The following is an 18,072-nucleotide window of genomic DNA, read 5'->3' on the forward strand; positions in this document are numbered from 1 at the left end:
GAACCAAGGCATCAAAGTCCATAAACTGTAACTTTCCACTTACATGAAACATCTAGAATAGGCAAACCCATAGAGACAGAAAGCAGATTTATGGTTGCCAAGGACTAGATGGAGGAGGTAAGAAGTGAAAGCATAATGGGTAAGAGGTTTCCCTTTAGAGAAATAAAATTTTAGAACAAGATAGTGATGATGGTTGTACAACATCATGAATGTAATGAATTATATACTTTAAAATGGTAAATTTTATATGTATTTTACCATACTATAAATACTACACATACAATTTTTCAAGTTACTTTTCAAAATGTACGTCTCCAAAAGTTTTCCATGTCAAAACATATAGAAGTTACAGAACCAATTCATTCCTTTAAAACTACTGTTTGATATTTAATAGTATGGATGTACTATATTTAATTGAATCATTTCATGAACACTAAGGTGGTTTCTAGTTTTTTGCTGTTAAAAACATTACAATGAAAACACTATTATGTGTTTTTCTAGGTAATTGTAGTAATTTCTTTGTGGGAAAGATACTGATCAATAGATTTGCTAGACTGAACAATCTATATGCACTTCAAGTTTTAAAATAGTCACTGTCAACTTGCCCTCTGAAAAGGCCTCCAACAGTGCACGTGTCTTCACTAATACTTAGTATTATCAAACTTCTCAATCTTTCAAGTTTTTTAATCCATCTGATAGGTGAAAATTTTCGCTGATTACAGCTGACCACTATTTTATATTAGAGAGGCAGCCCGACACAGTAATCATAACACGGACCCTAAAGCTGAGCTACCTGCGTTCACTTCACACCTTGGCCCTGCCACTTACTACCTTTAAGACCTTAGGCAAGTTATTTAACTCACTGTGCCTCAGATTCTTCAGCAGAAAATGATATTAGTTCTTATACATCATAAGTGTACACTAACAATTATGTAAGTTAATATATGAAATGGGCTTATATTAAAATATGGCATACAAAGTAAATGATTGTTAAATATTCCTGATACATTTTATCTATTAGCAATCTTTTGATTTTCTTCTGTTACTTGACTGTTTCTTTTGCCAATTACCCCTCCTAGAGAACGTTAACAATGGTGGTCAAGGCATTGATATTAAAGCTGTTGTTTTACATGCTTATGTATTTTCAAAACTCTTTACAATTAGCACCAGTTCAGTTCAGTTCAGTTGCTCAGTCATGTCTGACTCTTTGTGACCCCATGGACTGCAGCACGCCAGGCTTCCCGGTCTATTACTAACTCCCGGAGCTTACTCAAACTCATGTCCATCGAGTTGGTGATGCCATCCAACCATCTCATCCTCTGTTGTCTCCTTCTCCTCCAGCAACAGGGTCTTTTCCAATAAGTCAGTACTTTGCATCAGGAGGCCAAAGTACTGGAGTTTCAGCTTCAGCAGCAGTCCTTCCAATGAATATTCAGGACTGATTTCCTTTAGGGTGGACTGGTTGGATCTCCTTGCAGTCCAAGGGACTCTCAAAAGAGTCTTCTCCAAAACCACAGTTCAAAAGCATCAATTCTTTGGAGCTCAGCTTTCTTTATAGTCCAACTCTCACCTCCATACATGACTACTGGAAAAATCATAGCTTGGACTAGACGGACCTTTGTTGGCAAAGTAATATGCTGCTTTTTAATGCTGTCCAGGTAGTCACAGCTTTTCTTCCACGGAGCAAGTGTCTTTTAACTTCATGGTGGCGGCACCATCTGCAGTGCTCTGAAGTCTATCACTCACTCTCACTGTTTCCCTGTCTATCTTCCATGAAGTGATGGGACCGGATGCCACGATCTTAGTCTTCTGAATGGTGAGTTTTAAGCCAACTTTTAAGCATAACCATGTTTATAATGCCAACTTTTATAGCATAACCATATGTTTATAATGAGGAAAAAATAAAAAAGGAAACAAACTTGAGATGTAAACGTAAGTAAACTTTTAAAATTCCCTATAAGGAATAAGTTATAGGTTAACGAAAGTTTATTTCTTGCCAAAATTGCTAACAAGTTTGTAATTACTTACTTTCTATAAGTCATCTGAGAATTTGTTAACCTATAGAATTGTTACAGAAAGTCATTTATTAATATAAACAAATAACGAGAAATATACTAGGAAAAAACGTAACAGGTTTATGATTCACCTCACAAATAGAATACATATAGCAGAGTGTCTACATGTAAAGTACTCAAACGTTTTTTATTGAAATTCCTAGCAATGAGTACATATGTTTTGATTATATTCATATCATTAGATTATTAATAAATACTAAAAACATCTTATTTCCTGACATATGTATTAATAAAATTAGGAAATGTTCTTTAGATTCTTCATATTATAAACTCCAAACAAAGTGTGTCCAGAATCTTTGCGATTTTTACCTAAGCAAAATGCATGTTGACACACATAGAAGGTTCTCAAATTTTGCTGAAAGAATCCATAGAAGTCCTCTTATATGTGACTTTTAAAAATATATTTTACCACCTAGAAACTGGATCAAAATATAAGGGAAACTTATTAAGTAACAGGTGCCATTTTGATTCCATGTAGCTGCTTGCATAACCAGCTACACTTCAGATATGTTATTCATCAGCAACATACTTATTTCATGCATAAAAATGAATTTCAGATATATTAACAATGTCGATCTAAAAAACTCCAAATATTTTAGAAATTGAAGAGAATTTAAATATTTAAGTACAAAGACCATTCTAAGCAACATGGAAAATACAGGAACTACAAAGGGAAATATATCCATACTGGACTATATAAAAATGAAAACCTTTAGTAAAACATACCTAAAAACCAAAAGACAAAAATACACTAGAAAAATTTAATCTCATATTAGAATCAATATCCCTAATATAAGAGAGACCCTACAGATCAGGAGGAAAAATCCAAATGACCAACATAAAGACATTTTACTTCACAAAATTGGAAAAACACATATTGGATCCACAAGTTAACATTTTTAAAAATTCCATCAGAATAATAAACATTAGAAAGAGGACTGGTAAAGAGGATTCAAGAAACAGGCATCACACTGCTGGTAAAACCATAAGCTACCATAATTATCCTGGAAAGTAATCTGAAAATATCTTATAATTAGAAAAATATATACTTTAACCTAGAAATAAAAGCACCAGTTCATTAGGTTTGCAAACAAAATATTTACTGAAGCACGGTTTGCAAGAGTAAGAGAAGAGGAGGGAGAAACTCCTGAATATATAAAAGAGGAAAGGCTGACTAAATATTATGTTCATATTCTGCAATATTATGTGACTTTCTTTTTTAAAGCAAGGAATTTGATTTATATTCATCTCAAGGGATACACAGATTGAGAATAGTAAGCTACAAAAAGTGGGTATAGTATAGGCCCCATTTTGAAAAAACTAAGCAAAAAAAAACTGTTAAACATCTATACACATGTATAAACATATATTGCATAGAAGATAATGAGATAAGTCAACAACACTACAATAAAAATTACAAAAAAAGAAGATACAGGTCACATATCATACTGCAAACACTGATTACCTCAGGGAGTGGGAATGGACAGATTAACTTTTCTTATTATGCCTTCGTTTACTGTTTTAACAGTTAACTGAGCCCATACTACTTTTATAATTAAAAAATGAAACTTTAACAACAAATAAATGACTAAATAATACCCCCTGAAATACAAAGGGAATAAAATTTGGCAAATAGAGAAAAAATAATCAATTACATTCAGAGTCCCATCACTCCAAGATAATAACCACTATAAATACTTTTCATATATTTCATTTTAGTATGTTATTTATGTGAATGGCTTATAAACCACTATGTTAAAATATAGTGATACACATACATTCTTACTTTGCTCATTAATGCTTTAGTATTAAGATTTTTATGTTACTAGAAGTCACTTTGGAGAAGGCAATGGCACCCCCACTCCAGTACTCTTGCCTGGAAAATCCCGTGGACAGAGAAGCCTGGTGGGCTGCAGTCCATGGGGTCACTGAGGGTCAGACAAGACTGAGCGACTTCACTTTCACTTTTCACTTTCATGCATTGGAGAAGGAAATGGCAACCCACTCCAGTGTTCTTGCCTGGAGAATCCCAGGGACGGGGGAGCCTGGTGGGCTGCCATCTATGGGGTCGCACAAAGTCGGACACGACTAAAGCGACTTAGCGGCAGCAGCAGCAGAAGTCACTTTGTAAACCATTTTTATTGGGGGCATAATATGTAACTTTATAAATATACTATACTTTACTTTGGTGGACACTGAGGTGATCTCCAGTTCTAGGCAATGATGTCTGAACTTCAGACTTTTGAGAGATTCCCCAAAAATGAATCATTGGTGAAATAATATGAACATTCAAAAGTATTCCTGAACCATACGCTCAAAACTGCTTTTTACAAACTATGTACTAATTATCATCAACTATGAAGGTGAGGAGAAGGCAATGGCACCCCACTCCAGCACTCTTGCCTGGAAAATCCCATGGATGGAGGAGACTGGTGGGCCGAAATCCACAGGGTCGCTAAGAGTCGGACACGACTGAGCGACTTCACTTTCACTTTCAAGATAAATTAATAATGTATTTTGGAGAAGGCAATGGCACCCTACTCCAGTACTCTTGCCTGGAAAATCCCATGGACAGAGGAGCCTGGTAGGCTGCAGTCTATGGGGTTGCGAAGAGTCGGACACGACTAAGCGACTTCACTTTCTCTTTTCACTTTCATGCATTGGAGAAGGAAATGGCAACCCACTCCGTGTTCTTGCCTGGAGAATCCCAGGGACGGGGGAGCCTGGTAAGCTGCCGTCTATGGGGTCGCACAGAGTTGGACATGACTGAAGTGACTTAGCAGCAGCAGCAGCATGAAGGTGAACCTCCATCTCACAGAACTCATATCAACAATGAGTATTATAATTTTTTGATTTTTGCTAATGTGATAGATAAATATTGACATATCTATTCTAATGTGAATTTAAAGTTTAAATGAGACTACGAAATTCATGTAAATTCATACATATATACACAGAGTCACCTATCTCACTTCTTTTGTGAATTGCTATTAGGCCTTTTTTGTCCATTTAGCAATAAAATGAACCAACTTCAATTTCTATTACTCTAACAGTCTCAATTAAACTTATAAAAGCTTTACGTGACTCAGACTTTTAAATCAGGATCAGTGGTTCATTAAGAAGAGAGTATAGGAGCAATACCAAACAGACAATACATACAATACTTTCTCAGCTTAATTTACAAGTTCTACCAGAATTATTAAAAATGCAATAGTTTACATAACTGATTTCATACCTGCTGAATTCCAAGGCACAAGTATAAGATACTGTCTGGATCATATTTTTCACCATTTGGTCTCCGCACTTCTTGAATAAACTGGCATAAGCCTAAACTCAACTCAGCAAAAGTGCAGGACAGAATATCTTCCTTCAGCTTGATAGAGCGGACTGTGGAAAGGTAGAAAACATCTGAAATACTAACTTATAAGAAAAATAATAACATTACTCAATTCACTAAATAAACACTGACTACACTGCCCCAGGTATAGTGGTATACACTAGTGAATACATGGATTAAAGACAGATACTCATCTCAAGGCTTTTTTAAAGAAATAAAGATAATTCAGCACATTTGATGTAACATTTAAATAAAATGTCTTATTTAAGTAAAATTCTATGAAAACAAATAAAGGCCATCTAATAGTGAAGAGTCATGTTAGATTCCAGAAGATGTGAAAGGTGGAGAAGAATTAAACACGTAGATTAAGAATTTCAACTTGAGGATATAAAAAGATTTCCCAAAGTATATTCCACAAAATACTAACCCTGCGAAAGCTCAATAAAACTGGGTTTCTAAGATCTGATAAATTTGGAAAACAGCAGTATATTATATCTGCCTATGAAGAATTCACAGTATGTTTTAATATATTAAAGGCTCGGAAGATATCTGTAAAAGGAATGCTATTTAACTTTAAGTCGTATTTATTTGAATAAAGTACATTTCAGATTACATATTAACAACTTCATGCTTTTGAAAATGCTGGAAAATACAGTGTGTGCTCAGCCACAAAAGTGAAAGGGTTTGGGGACTTAGGAATATAGGAGAAAAGTAAAGAGGGCAGATCATGGTAAGCCTCATATATATATATTAAGATTTTGAAGACAACTAAGAATTGAATTGCTTCCCAGGTGTCTCAGGGGTAAAGGATCCTCCCATCAAAGCAATAGACACAGGAGACGTGGGTTTATTTCCTGGGTCAGGAAGATCTCTGGAGGAGGAAATGGCAACTCACTCCAGTATTCTTGCCAGGAAAATTCCACGGACAGAGGAGACTGGTGGCCTATAGTCCACAGTGTTACAAAGAGTTGGACATAGAGCAAATGAGCACACGCACATATGACCTGAATTAGTTTTAGGCAGGAGCGTTATCTAATTTGATTTTTAGAGATCTTACGGTAACAGACTGGTCCACACTGTGGGATGAGTTAAAACACCCTTTCCAGTTCCTGCTTTTCTGCATGTAGAAAAGACTACATGTTTCCAATGGCACACTCAAGCTTCCCTGAGTGCAAATTTAAACAGGTCATTCATGAGGGCAAGGACCATGTTTGACCTTTTTACCTGAATACGTACCACCATGCCTGATACATGGCAGATAAATACAGTAAGTATTTATCTGGAAGAGTGAGCAGTAGAAATGAGTAGGCATCCTGTGTGGCTACTACTTGGGCCTGGCAGTCTAACACCATGTTACTTCTCCATTCTCACTACCCCTCCTCCTTCTTTCTCAAAAATGTTGTGGCTCAAAGTGCAAACTGAAAGGCCTAGTAAACCCCCATGACGTTGAGCATTTTTACATCACTCTGAAGCAGAGAGATTACACTTGATCTGTGGGAACTCAGTAAGTCAGTCACAGACCACAGCAGCAACTAACTGCTCCAATGAGGGTAAACTGAGGTGAAGCCAAGAATACATGCAGTCACCCAGGTATCAGAGAGAAGGTACAGTTGGAAATGGGTGAAAAGTTTAGTTACATACTCATGCATTCTGCCCTATCTCATTCCACAAAGACTTCATAAAATAATATACAAATGATATATAAACAAAATTAAAAAGCAGAACACAAACTGAAAACAAAATTTAGAACATAAAACAAAATCCTGGAAAGAAGAAATCTAATGATTAGGGTTCTAAAATAACACAGTGTTGCTCTATTTGAACTGCTGATTGGGTTCCAAATTTCTTGGCACCACATGTGAAACCTGCAAACATGGTCAATCACATACAGCTCCTTGATGAGAGAAACTGTAGAAACAGCAAGGCTTTCCCAGGTACTTGTCTTAAAAACAACAATAATGAAGTGTTACACTGGGCTCCACACGGGTTATTCTACAGATACAGGACTCAAAAAAGAGAGATTTGAGTCACTTGCACAGTGTTAGAAAAAGTCACAAAATTTCTTATATTTGTATAAGAAACTCATGATCTGAAGATAATAACCTTCCCTTAATAACAAGTTCTTTAAAACTGAGAGTGGAGATTAATTTCGCTTTTTAAACATAAACTTCAAATTTTAAAGAATTTTAAATTTCCATTTATAAATTTAAAATCAACGATGATATTACAAGCAATTCAGATCATAAGGAGATAAGTATTTTACCTTTACAGCCTGGCTCTGAAGATTCTTGAGAGAGTGCATGCTCTTGAGTACTTCCTAATGGGTCAGAACACGGGCTAGATGAGGCATGTTCAACTCCTGCATGAAAAGAAAAGTAAATGAGAAGTTTAAATAAAGATCCAAAAAAAATTAAGCAAACCAAAATCAAAGTTTTATGGGATTTCTGACCTAGCATTCATCCCCTTTGAGTAGGTTTATGGATTTATTAATCCGTATTCCTCCCACCCCTAAATCAAGACACAAATTCACGCCACATATTTACCGCCACACTTCAGGTCCCCCTGCTCTTCCTTGGCATTTTTCCACTGAACCCAGTTCCTCCAGGCGTTTACCCCATACATGTATTTCAATGTCATCCCAGACACTGAGCACCCTTGAAAGGCTCCTTGAATAAGACTCCTGGGCTCCACAGATACTATAGACTTCTTCCGTCCCTGTAAGAATTTCCAAAAATTTACAGAATATAAATTTAGTTTTGGATCTTTAAGAATCATGGTTCGTAAACATAGAATGGGCATAAATTTACAGAAAATGGAACTGAGTATTACATCCCTGAGATTCAGAGTTCTTATAGCTAGAAAGAGTTTTAGAAGTTATCTAATCCTATCCACAGGAGAAAAAAAAGAGAAAACTGAAGTGTAGAAAATAATACTGTAATAATCAATAATATTTGAGTATTTATTTACTATTTTCCAGATACTAGAATTACAAAATGAGGTATGAGGTATGAGTAACAGTTATTACATTCAGGTCTATTTAATGGAATAGATGAACAGATGGCTATAAAACAACCCTCAATCAACTCCCTAACTACAATGGAATTCAGCTATAAAACAATAAGAGAATAACATTAGAAAAATCCATAAAAGAATTAACCAACACATGTTAAGAAATCAAAAATGCAATTAGAGAATATTTTGAATTTAAGTAAAAATGAAAACAAAACATATCAAAATTTATGTAATAATGCTAAGCAGTGCTTATAAGGATATTTATATCTATTAAAATGCTTATATGAGAAGAAAGTCTGAAATCAATAAGCTAGCTCCTATGTTAAGAAACTAGAATAAAGACTACATTAAAACTCAAATTAGTAAAAAAAAAATAAGAGCAAAAACAAATTAAAAAACAGAGGAAAAGATTAGTAAGACAAAAAAGCTGGTAATTTTAAAAGGTTAAAAAAATGGATAAATCTCTAGCCAGAATGATTATAGAGATAAGACAAAAGACACAAATTATCAACACCTGATTCCACAGACAAAATAAAGGGTAACAAAAGAAAACTGTGAACATCATTATGACAATAAACTAGACAGCTTAGAAAAACTGAACAAATTTCTTGAAAGATACAAACTAACAAAGCTTGCTGTTGAAGACATAGATAATGTAAACAGCCAGAGGAATTCAAATTATATTTTAAAACCTTCCCACAAAAAAATTCCAGACCCAGATGACATCACTGCTGAAGTCTACCCAAGAATAAAAGTAACTATATAAATTGTATTTCAGAAAACAGAAGAGGAACAGTAACTCACTTTACATCACTATTATCCTGCCAGCAAGGGCAGATAAAGTCATTACAAGAAAACTACACATCAACACCAGACCGCCTGACCTGCCTCTTGAGAAACCTGTATGCAGGTCAGCAAGCAACAGTTAGAACTGGACATGGAACAACAGACTGGTTCCAAATAGGAAAAGGAATACATCAAGGCTGTATATTGTCACCCTGCTTATTTAACTTCTACGCAGAGTACATCATGAGAAACGCTGGGCTGGAAGAAGCACAAGCTGGAACCAAGATTTCCGGGAGAAATACCAATAACCTCAGATATGCAGATGACACCACCCTTATGGCAGAAAGTGAAGAGGAACTAAAAAGCCTCTTGATGAAAGTGAAAGAGGAGAGTTAAAAAGTTGGCTTAAAGCTCAACGTTCAGAAAACGAAGATCATGGCATCTGGTCCCATCACTTCATGGGAAGTAGATGGGGAAACGATGAAAACAGTATCAGACTTTATTTTTTTGGGCTCCAAAATCACTGCAGATGGTGACTGCAGCCATGAAATTAAAAGACACTTACTCCTTGGAAGGAAAGTTATGACCAACCTAGATAGCATATTCAAAAGCAGAGACACTACTTTGCCAACAAAGGTCCGTCTAGTCAAGGCTATGGTTTTTGCTGTGGTCATGTATGGATGTGAGAGTTGGACTGTGAAGAAAGCTGAGCACCGAAGAATTGATGCTTTTGAACTGTGGTGTTGGAGAAGACTCTTGAGAGTCCCTTGGACTGCAAGGAGATCCAACCAGTCCATTCTAAAGGAGATCAGTCCTGGGTATTCACTGGAAGGACTGTGCTAAAGCTGAAACTCCAGTACTTTGGCCACCTCATGCGAAGAGTTGACTCATTGGAAAAGACCCTGATGGTGGGAGGGATTGGGGGCAGGAGGAGAAGGGGATGACAGAGGATGAGATGGCTGGATGGCATCACTGACTCGATGAACATGAGTTTGGGTAAACTCTGGAAGTTGGTGCTGGACAGGGAGGCCTGGTGTGCTGCGATTCACAGGGTCGCAAAGAGCTGGACACGACTGAGCGACTGAAATGACTGACTGACACATCAATAGATCTTTTAAACTGACATACTTAAAAACTTATACCAGCAAACTCAATTCAGCAATATACATAAATATAAAAACATCAAAAGAGAGTAGTGTTCATCCTATAAATGCAAAGTTAAGTTTATCACTGAAAAAAATCAATGTATTTCACCATTTAAAAAGACTTACAAAAGAAAAATCAGATGATCATCTCAAGAGATCACCTGACAAAGTTCAAAACACAATCACAAAAGCTGAGTAAATCAGAAGAAAACTTCCTGAGCTTGATAGAGGTCATCTATGAGAAAGACTGTCATCTACAAGAAACCTGTATGGAGGTCAAGAAGCAACAGTGAACCAGACATAGAACAATGGACTGGTTCCAAACTGGGAAAGGAGCATGTCAAAGCTGTATACTGTCACCCTGCTTATTCAACTTATATGCAGAATGCTGGCCTGGATGAAGCGCAAGCTACAATCAAGCTTGTGGAGAGAAATATCAATAATTTCAGATATGCAGATGACACCCCCCTTATGGCAGAAGGCAAAGAGGAATTAAAGAGCCTCTTGATAAAGGTGAAAGAGGAGAGTGAAAAAGCTGGCTTAAATCTCAACATTCAAAAACTAAGATCGTGGTATCTGGTCCCATCACTTCATGGTAAACAGATGGGGAAACAAAGGAAACAGTGACCGACTTTATTTTCTTGGGCACCAAAATCACCGTGGACGGTGACTGCAGCCATGAAATTAAAAGATGTTTGCTCTTTGGGAGAAAAGCTATGATCACCTAGATAGCATATTAAAAAGCAGAGACATTACTTTGCCTACAAAGGTCCGTCTAGTCAAAGCTGTGATTTTTTTAGTGGTCATGTATGGATGTGAGAGCTGGGCAATAAAAATGGCTGAGTGCCAAAGAACTGATGCCTTCAAACTGTGGTGCTGGATAAGACTCTTGAGAGTTCTTTGAACAGCAAGGAGAGTAAACCAATCAATCCTAAAGGAAATCAACCCTAAAGGAAATCAATCCAGTGAATATTCACTGGAAGGACTGATGCTGAAGCTCTAGTTACTCTGGCCATCTGATGTGAAGAGCTGACTCATTTAAAAAAACTGATGCTGGGAAAGACTGAAGGCAGCAGGAGAAGCGAACAACAGAGGATGAGATGGTTGGATGGCATCATCAACTCAATGGACATGAGTTTGAGCAAACTCTGATGGTGAAGGACAGGGAAGCCTGGTGTGCTGCAGTCCATAAAGTTGAAATGAATCAGACATGACTGAGCAACTGAACAACAACAACAGGAAGTATACAGCTAACATTGTATTTAACATTGCAAGGCTGAACTCGTTAAAATTGGGAAGAGTCATGAAAGTCTGCACTCATATTAAACATTGATCCCAGTTAATGCAATAAATCAAAAAAAGAAAGAGGGGCTTCCTGGTGGTCCAATGGTTAAGACTCTTGCTTCCACTGCAGGTGGTATAGACTCAATCCCTGTTTGGGGAACTATGATCCAACATGCCACATGGCATGGTCAAAAAAAAAAGTAAAATAACAAATAATAATTTTTTTTAAAAAAGAAGAAAATACCCTGAGATTATAAAGGAAAAATTTTTAAACTTTCTTACTTCACAGATAATACAACTGTGTAGGCAGAAAATCCCACAGATTTTAGTTGAGCAAAACTGCCACATATAAAGTCAATATACAAAACCATCTCTATTTCTATATGTGAGTGAAGAACACTAGACAAGGAAATTTAAAAACAATGCTACCCACAACAGGATCAAAAATATATTAAAATATTTACTAGATATAATTTAACAAAGTGTAAGACTTGTACAACGAAACATACAAAATACTGTTGGGAGAAATTAAGATAATCTAAACAGAATAATCCAAATTGGAAAGGAAGAAGAAAAGCTGTCAGTGCTTGCAGATAACACAACACTGTACATAGAAAATCCTAAACACACCACCAAAAAGCTATGAGAAGTCACCAATGAACTCAGTAAAGTTGCCTGATATAAAATCTACTGCATTTCTATACACTAACAACAAACTGTCAGGGAAATTTTGAAAACAATCCCACTGACAACTGCATCAAAAAGCATAAAATATCTAGGAATAAATCTAATAAAGAAGGCAAAAGACCTGACTCAGAAAACTGTAAGATGATGAAGGAAACTGAAGGTTAAACAAATAAATGGAAAAATATATCATCCTCATGAATTAGAATATTGTAAAAATAATGATACTACCCACAGCAAACGACAGATTCAATGCAAACAATTCAAAATACCAATGGCATGTTCCACAGAACTAAAACAAATGGTCAATTAATCTATGACAAAAGAGGCAAGAAAATATAATGGAGAAAAGACTGATCCTTCTGTAAAAGGTATTAGGAAAACTGGAGAGCTGCATGGAAAAAAATGAAACTGAATTACTTTCTCACACCATATACAAAATTAAACTCAAAATGGATTAAAGATGTAAGACCTGAAACCATGAAACTCCTAGAAGAAAACACAGGCAGGAAATTCTAGGATCGGTTTTAGTAATATTTTTCTAGATCTGTCTCCTCAAGTACAGACAAAATAAGCAAAAGCAAAGTAAAACAAAACAAAAATAAATAAACAAGTGGGGCATCATCAAATAAAAAAGATTTTGCATATCAAAGGAAACTCAACAAAATGAAAAGGCACCCTACTGAACAGGAGAGGATACTTGCCAAGTACCTATCTGGAAAGGAGTTAAAATACAAAATATAAAAAGAACTTAGAGAACTCATAAAAGAAAAAAAATGCAATTAAAAAATGGGCACGGGAGCTGAAAAGACTCTTTTCCAAACAGACTGCCAACAGACATTTGGAAAGATCCTCCACATCACTAATTATCAGGAAAATACAAGTCAAAACCAATGCGAGATACCACTTCACACCTTTCAGAATGACTGTCATGAAAGGGACAATAAAGAACAAGTGTTGATGAAGATGTGTAAAAAGAGGAACCCTTGTGCACTCTTGATGGGAATGTAAATTGGTACCACCATTGGGGAAAGTAGCATGGAGCTTTCTCTAAAATTAAAAATATTAATAGGACTATCATATGATCCAGAAATTCCACTTCTCAGTATTTTCTACCCAAAGAAAACAAAAACACAAGTTCAAAAAGATATATATGCACCCCTATATCCACTGCAACATTACCAACAACAGCCAAAATATGGAAACAGCCAAGTGTCCTACATGAATAGATAAAGAAGATGTGGTGTGTATACACACACACACACACACACACACACACACACACACACACACACAGAGTTACATGCAATGGAATTATTAATCAATTACAAAAAAAGAATGAAATCTTGCCATTTGGGACAGCACAAATGGACCTAGAGAATATTAAGGTAAGAGAAAAAAACTGGATAGAATGTTAATACTATATTATTTCACTTATATCTGCAATCTAAAAAATAGGACAAATGAACAAATACAATAAAACAGAAACAGAATCAAACATACAGAGAATAAACATGGGGTTATCAGAGGGGAGGGTGATGGAGAGATGAGAGACACAGGTGAGGGAGATTAAGAAGTACAAACTTCAGTCACAAAGCAAATGAGTCATGGTCATGTTATGAAATGTACAGTGTGGGGAATACAGTCACACAATAATTATGTAATATCTTTGTATGTTGACATACTGTAACTAGACTTACCCTAGTGAACATTTTGAAATATGTAGAAATGTCCAATCACTACGTTGTACTCCAAGAACATAATGTTATGGGTCTATTATATTTCAAAACCAAACAAATTCTTAGAAAAAGAGATCAGATTTGTGGTTACCAGAGGCACAAGGGAGAGGCAGGAGGAATTGGATGAAGGCAGTCAAAAGGCACAAATTTCCAATTTTAGGTAAGGAAGTACTACGGATATAATGTGCATCATGATACATATAATGAACACTTCTCTATATTACATATGAAAGTTGCTAGGAGTAAACCCTAAGAATTCTCATAATAAGGAAAAAACTTTTTTAAAAAAAGTCTTTAATTCTTTATCTATATGAAACGATGTGTGTTTACCATCTTATTGTTGTATTCATTTCATGAAATGTAAGTCAGTCAAATCATTATGCTATATACCTTAAACTTATACAGTGCTGGATGTCGAATATGTTTTAGTAAAACTGGAAGAAAAATAAAATGAACCATGGAAATGGGGGAAAAGTTGTTTTTCACTGTTAAGAAACGAAAAAGTCACAGAATAGGAGCAAATCATATTTGATACAAGAATTATATCCATAAAAAAAAAAAAAACACAACTCCATAAGACACCTGCTGCTGCTGCTGCTGCTGAGTCGCTTCAGTCGTGGCCAACTCTGTGCGACCCCATAGATGGCAGTCCACCAGGCTTCCCTGTCCCTGGGATTCTCCTGGCAAGAACACTGGAGTGGGTTGCCATTTCCTTCTCCAATGCATGAAAGTGAAAAGTGAAAGTGAAGTCGCTCAGTCGTGTCCGACTCCTAGCGACCCCATGGACTGCAGCCTACCATGGGATTTTCCAGGCAAGAGTACTGGAGTGGGGTGCCATTGCCTTCTCTGCCATAAGACACCTAACCCCCACCAAATGCTCAATAGTTTTGAACACACACTTTATCAAAAATACACCAACAGCAATATACATTTCAAAGATGCCCACACATTAGTCATGAGGAAAATACAAATTAAAGCTATAAGTTAATATCACTACACATTTACTAGAATAACTAAAATTAAAAATTGATAATACCAGGTGATAATAATTGATTATAATTCATAACAATTGATAATAACTGATAACAACTGATAATAATTGTTATTATCAATAACAATTGATAATTGTTAGTAAAGTCATGGAGCAGATAGAATTCCCAGACTGCTGGTGGGAATTCAAGATGGTACATGTACTTTGGAACACACTTTGTCAGCTTTCTTACAAAGTTAAAAATACACCAACAGACCCCACAATTCCATCCCTGGATATTTTTCCCCAAATGAAAAACATATATTCTTCACAAAGATGTTTATATTAGAATGTTCACAGCAGCTTTATTTAAAAACACCCAAATCGGAAATAACCCAAATTTCCAGGAGCTATTAAACAATTATATAAACAGTAGTTCATCCATAAAATGAAATACTCAGAAATAAAAAGGAACGAACTAGTGATACATGAAACAATATGGATAACTCTCAAAAACATTATGCTAACTGAAAGAACCCAGATACAGAAGAGTACAAATTATATGATTGCATTTATATGAATTTTAGAAACGGTAAAGCAGTACCATTTTACACCCGTCCACAAAGCAGGTCAGTCAGTGGCTGTCAGGAGCTGGAGATGAAGACTGACTGGAAATGGTAACAAGGCAAATTTTTTCACAAGGGAAGTACTGTGATTGTGGAGGTAGTTACGTACTGTATACATTTATCAAAGTTCATCACTGTACACTTAAAATTTATGAATTTTTAAATGTAATTACAACTCAATGGAGATTTTTTTTAAAAGGCTATTATTGTTTAAATTTTAGTATGAGAAACCCCAGTCACCATGAAAACGTCTTTGTGTACCTCACTATTATAACTGTACTAAATAAAATAGGAAACCTCATTATTATATTTAAAAGCTAAATTTAGAGACTTTAAAAAAAGAGGAAAGTCTATAACAAGGATTATAAAAAACAAAACAGAAAAATCCTTCAATTGTGGAAAAAGTCCCTCTTAAAGAAATGTAAAATAAAAGATATGGTTTTTTACTTCAAAAAGCAAAAACATGAAAATTCAAGATTGGGAAATAATAAACAAAACAAAATGCTAGAAAAATTAAGCTACTGCTTACTCTTCGTCTGGGCTGGGGGAAGCCGTCTCTGTGTCGTCTTCTCGTTCGGGAACGTACCTGGATTCCCTGTCCCTTGTTTAATGGGTCAAAGGATTCTGTGACAACCAGGAGAAAGCATAATGTGAGATAAAAAACTCACAGTTAAATAAAGTCTCAGACTGGAGGAGGAAATATCAGGTAATCATCACTATATTATTTTGTTTTGATAAAATACAGATTTTACTTATATACTTGAGGAAACAGAGGAGATACAGCATGAATAAAAACTTTATTAACAATCAAGAAGATCCCCTATATGATTACTGTGGGAAAGTTAACAATAACAACAAAAACAAACCAAACTTTTGTAAAGAAGAAGATGGTATGAATCAATACCTTTGAAGTCAAGGGACCATCTGTGCCTTTAGATAGTAATCACGCATCATAACTGCTTCAAAATGTCGATTCAGAGTTGTACCTATCTTCTAAAAAAGGACTTTCAGCAGTCAGGTTACACTGAACAAACCTGAGGGGAAATCTGCTTCCAGATCCTGTTCAGTTTCCCCTTTTGAGAACTGCTTCACTTCTAAATCAGCCTCTTGCACAGTATTTGACTTTAAGGCATAATGATTTAATTCTTCCTCCCAGCTATGTGGAGTAGATACTGCCTCTGATTCAAGATCACCACTGTAAGTACTTCCTTGGTCTGAAATAATAAAAAACAAACAAGCCTTCAAAATGAAGTAAGACTCCTGACATGTTCATACATCTCCCTGAAATCCTAAATAACAAAAAGTCAGGTATAGTTGCTGGACAATTCTGTAGTTACCCTTAAGAATGAAGCAACTTATTCACCAGGATCACAGAAACGGATTTATATTCTTGGTATACACTTTAGTACATAAGTTCAATTAATCTCTAAAACCAGTATCTGAGGTACCTTTTATCAGTCTCTTTATAAATTACCACAAATTCACAGTTCTCTGATGCCCCTTACAAACAGCTTAAATTATAAATATTAAATCCAAGGTTGCTAATACTTCATGGGTTTGTATCACTAACAAAGATACAATATTTCTAAGTTTCATAATGTATTTACAATTACAAACCTTTTTCAAATATCTTGGTGTCTAAAAAGAGTTCCTGTTCAGAAGTTTGGGATTCTAAAGAAAAAGAAAAGCACATACTGTCAATTTATATGTACATGTGAACAAACTGCATCTCAAATGAAATGACTGCAAAATACCCTGCATATACAGAATAACTCATTAATAAAAATTAAGCACTAGAGATAAATAGTTAAATTACAACTGGGTAACAGTGGTTATATTTCCAAATAGCAGTATGAAAAAAGTCAAGGCAAGAGATGTTTATTTTGGATTCTATGCTATCTGAAATTTCTTTTTTTTTCTTTTACTTTTTAAAATATATTTAAAAAATTTTTTTATTGAAGGATAATTGCTTTACAGAATTTTTTTGTTTTCTGTCAAACCTCAACATGAATCAGGCATAGGTAAACGTATTTCCCCTCCTTTTCGAACCTCCCTCCCATTTCCCGCCCCATCCTACCCCTCTAGATTGATACAAAACTTCTGTTTGAGTTTCCTGAGCCATAGAGCAAATTCCCATTGGCTATCTATTTTACATATGGCAATGTAAGTTTCCATGTTACTTTCCATACATCTCACCCTCTCCTCCCCTCTCCCCATGTCCATAAGTCTGTTTTCTATCTGTTTCTCCATTGCAGCCCTGTAAATTAAATTCTTCAGTACCCTTCTTTCAGATTCTGTATAAATGCGTCAGAATACAATATTTATCCTTTTCATTCTGACTCACTTCACTCTGTTTAATAGGTTCTAGGTTCATCCACCTCATCAGAACTGACTCAAATGCATTCCTTTTTATG

At 35.5% G+C, this 18,072-nt stretch overlaps 1 protein-coding gene across 10 annotated transcripts in view; it reads right to left on the bottom strand.

Moving 5' to 3' along the window:
- Positions 1–18,072, bottom strand: part of ZMYM4 (zinc finger MYM-type containing 4) — a 164,687-nt gene that overhangs the window by 20,561 nt on the left and 126,054 nt on the right. For all 10 annotated transcript variants that reach the window (XM_002686481.7, XM_024990230.2, XM_024990229.2 and 7 more), the window contains 6 exons: positions 17,276–17,329; positions 16,693–16,872; positions 16,188–16,282; positions 7,956–8,127; positions 7,676–7,771; positions 5,311–5,462 (listed from right to left, as the gene is read on the bottom strand). In XM_002686481.7, coding sequence (XP_002686527.1) covers positions 5,311–5,462; positions 7,676–7,771; positions 7,956–8,127; positions 16,188–16,282; positions 16,693–16,872; positions 17,276–17,329 — 749 coding nt within the window. The remainder of the gene's footprint in view (positions 1–5,310; positions 5,463–7,675; positions 7,772–7,955; positions 8,128–16,187; positions 16,283–16,692; positions 16,873–17,275; positions 17,330–18,072) is intronic.

This window comes from Bos taurus, chromosome 3 (genome assembly GCF_002263795.3).
Source record: "Bos taurus isolate L1 Dominette 01449 registration number 42190680 breed Hereford chromosome 3, ARS-UCD2.0, whole genome shotgun sequence".
NCBI lineage: Eukaryota > Metazoa > Chordata > Mammalia > Artiodactyla > Bovidae > Bos > Bos taurus.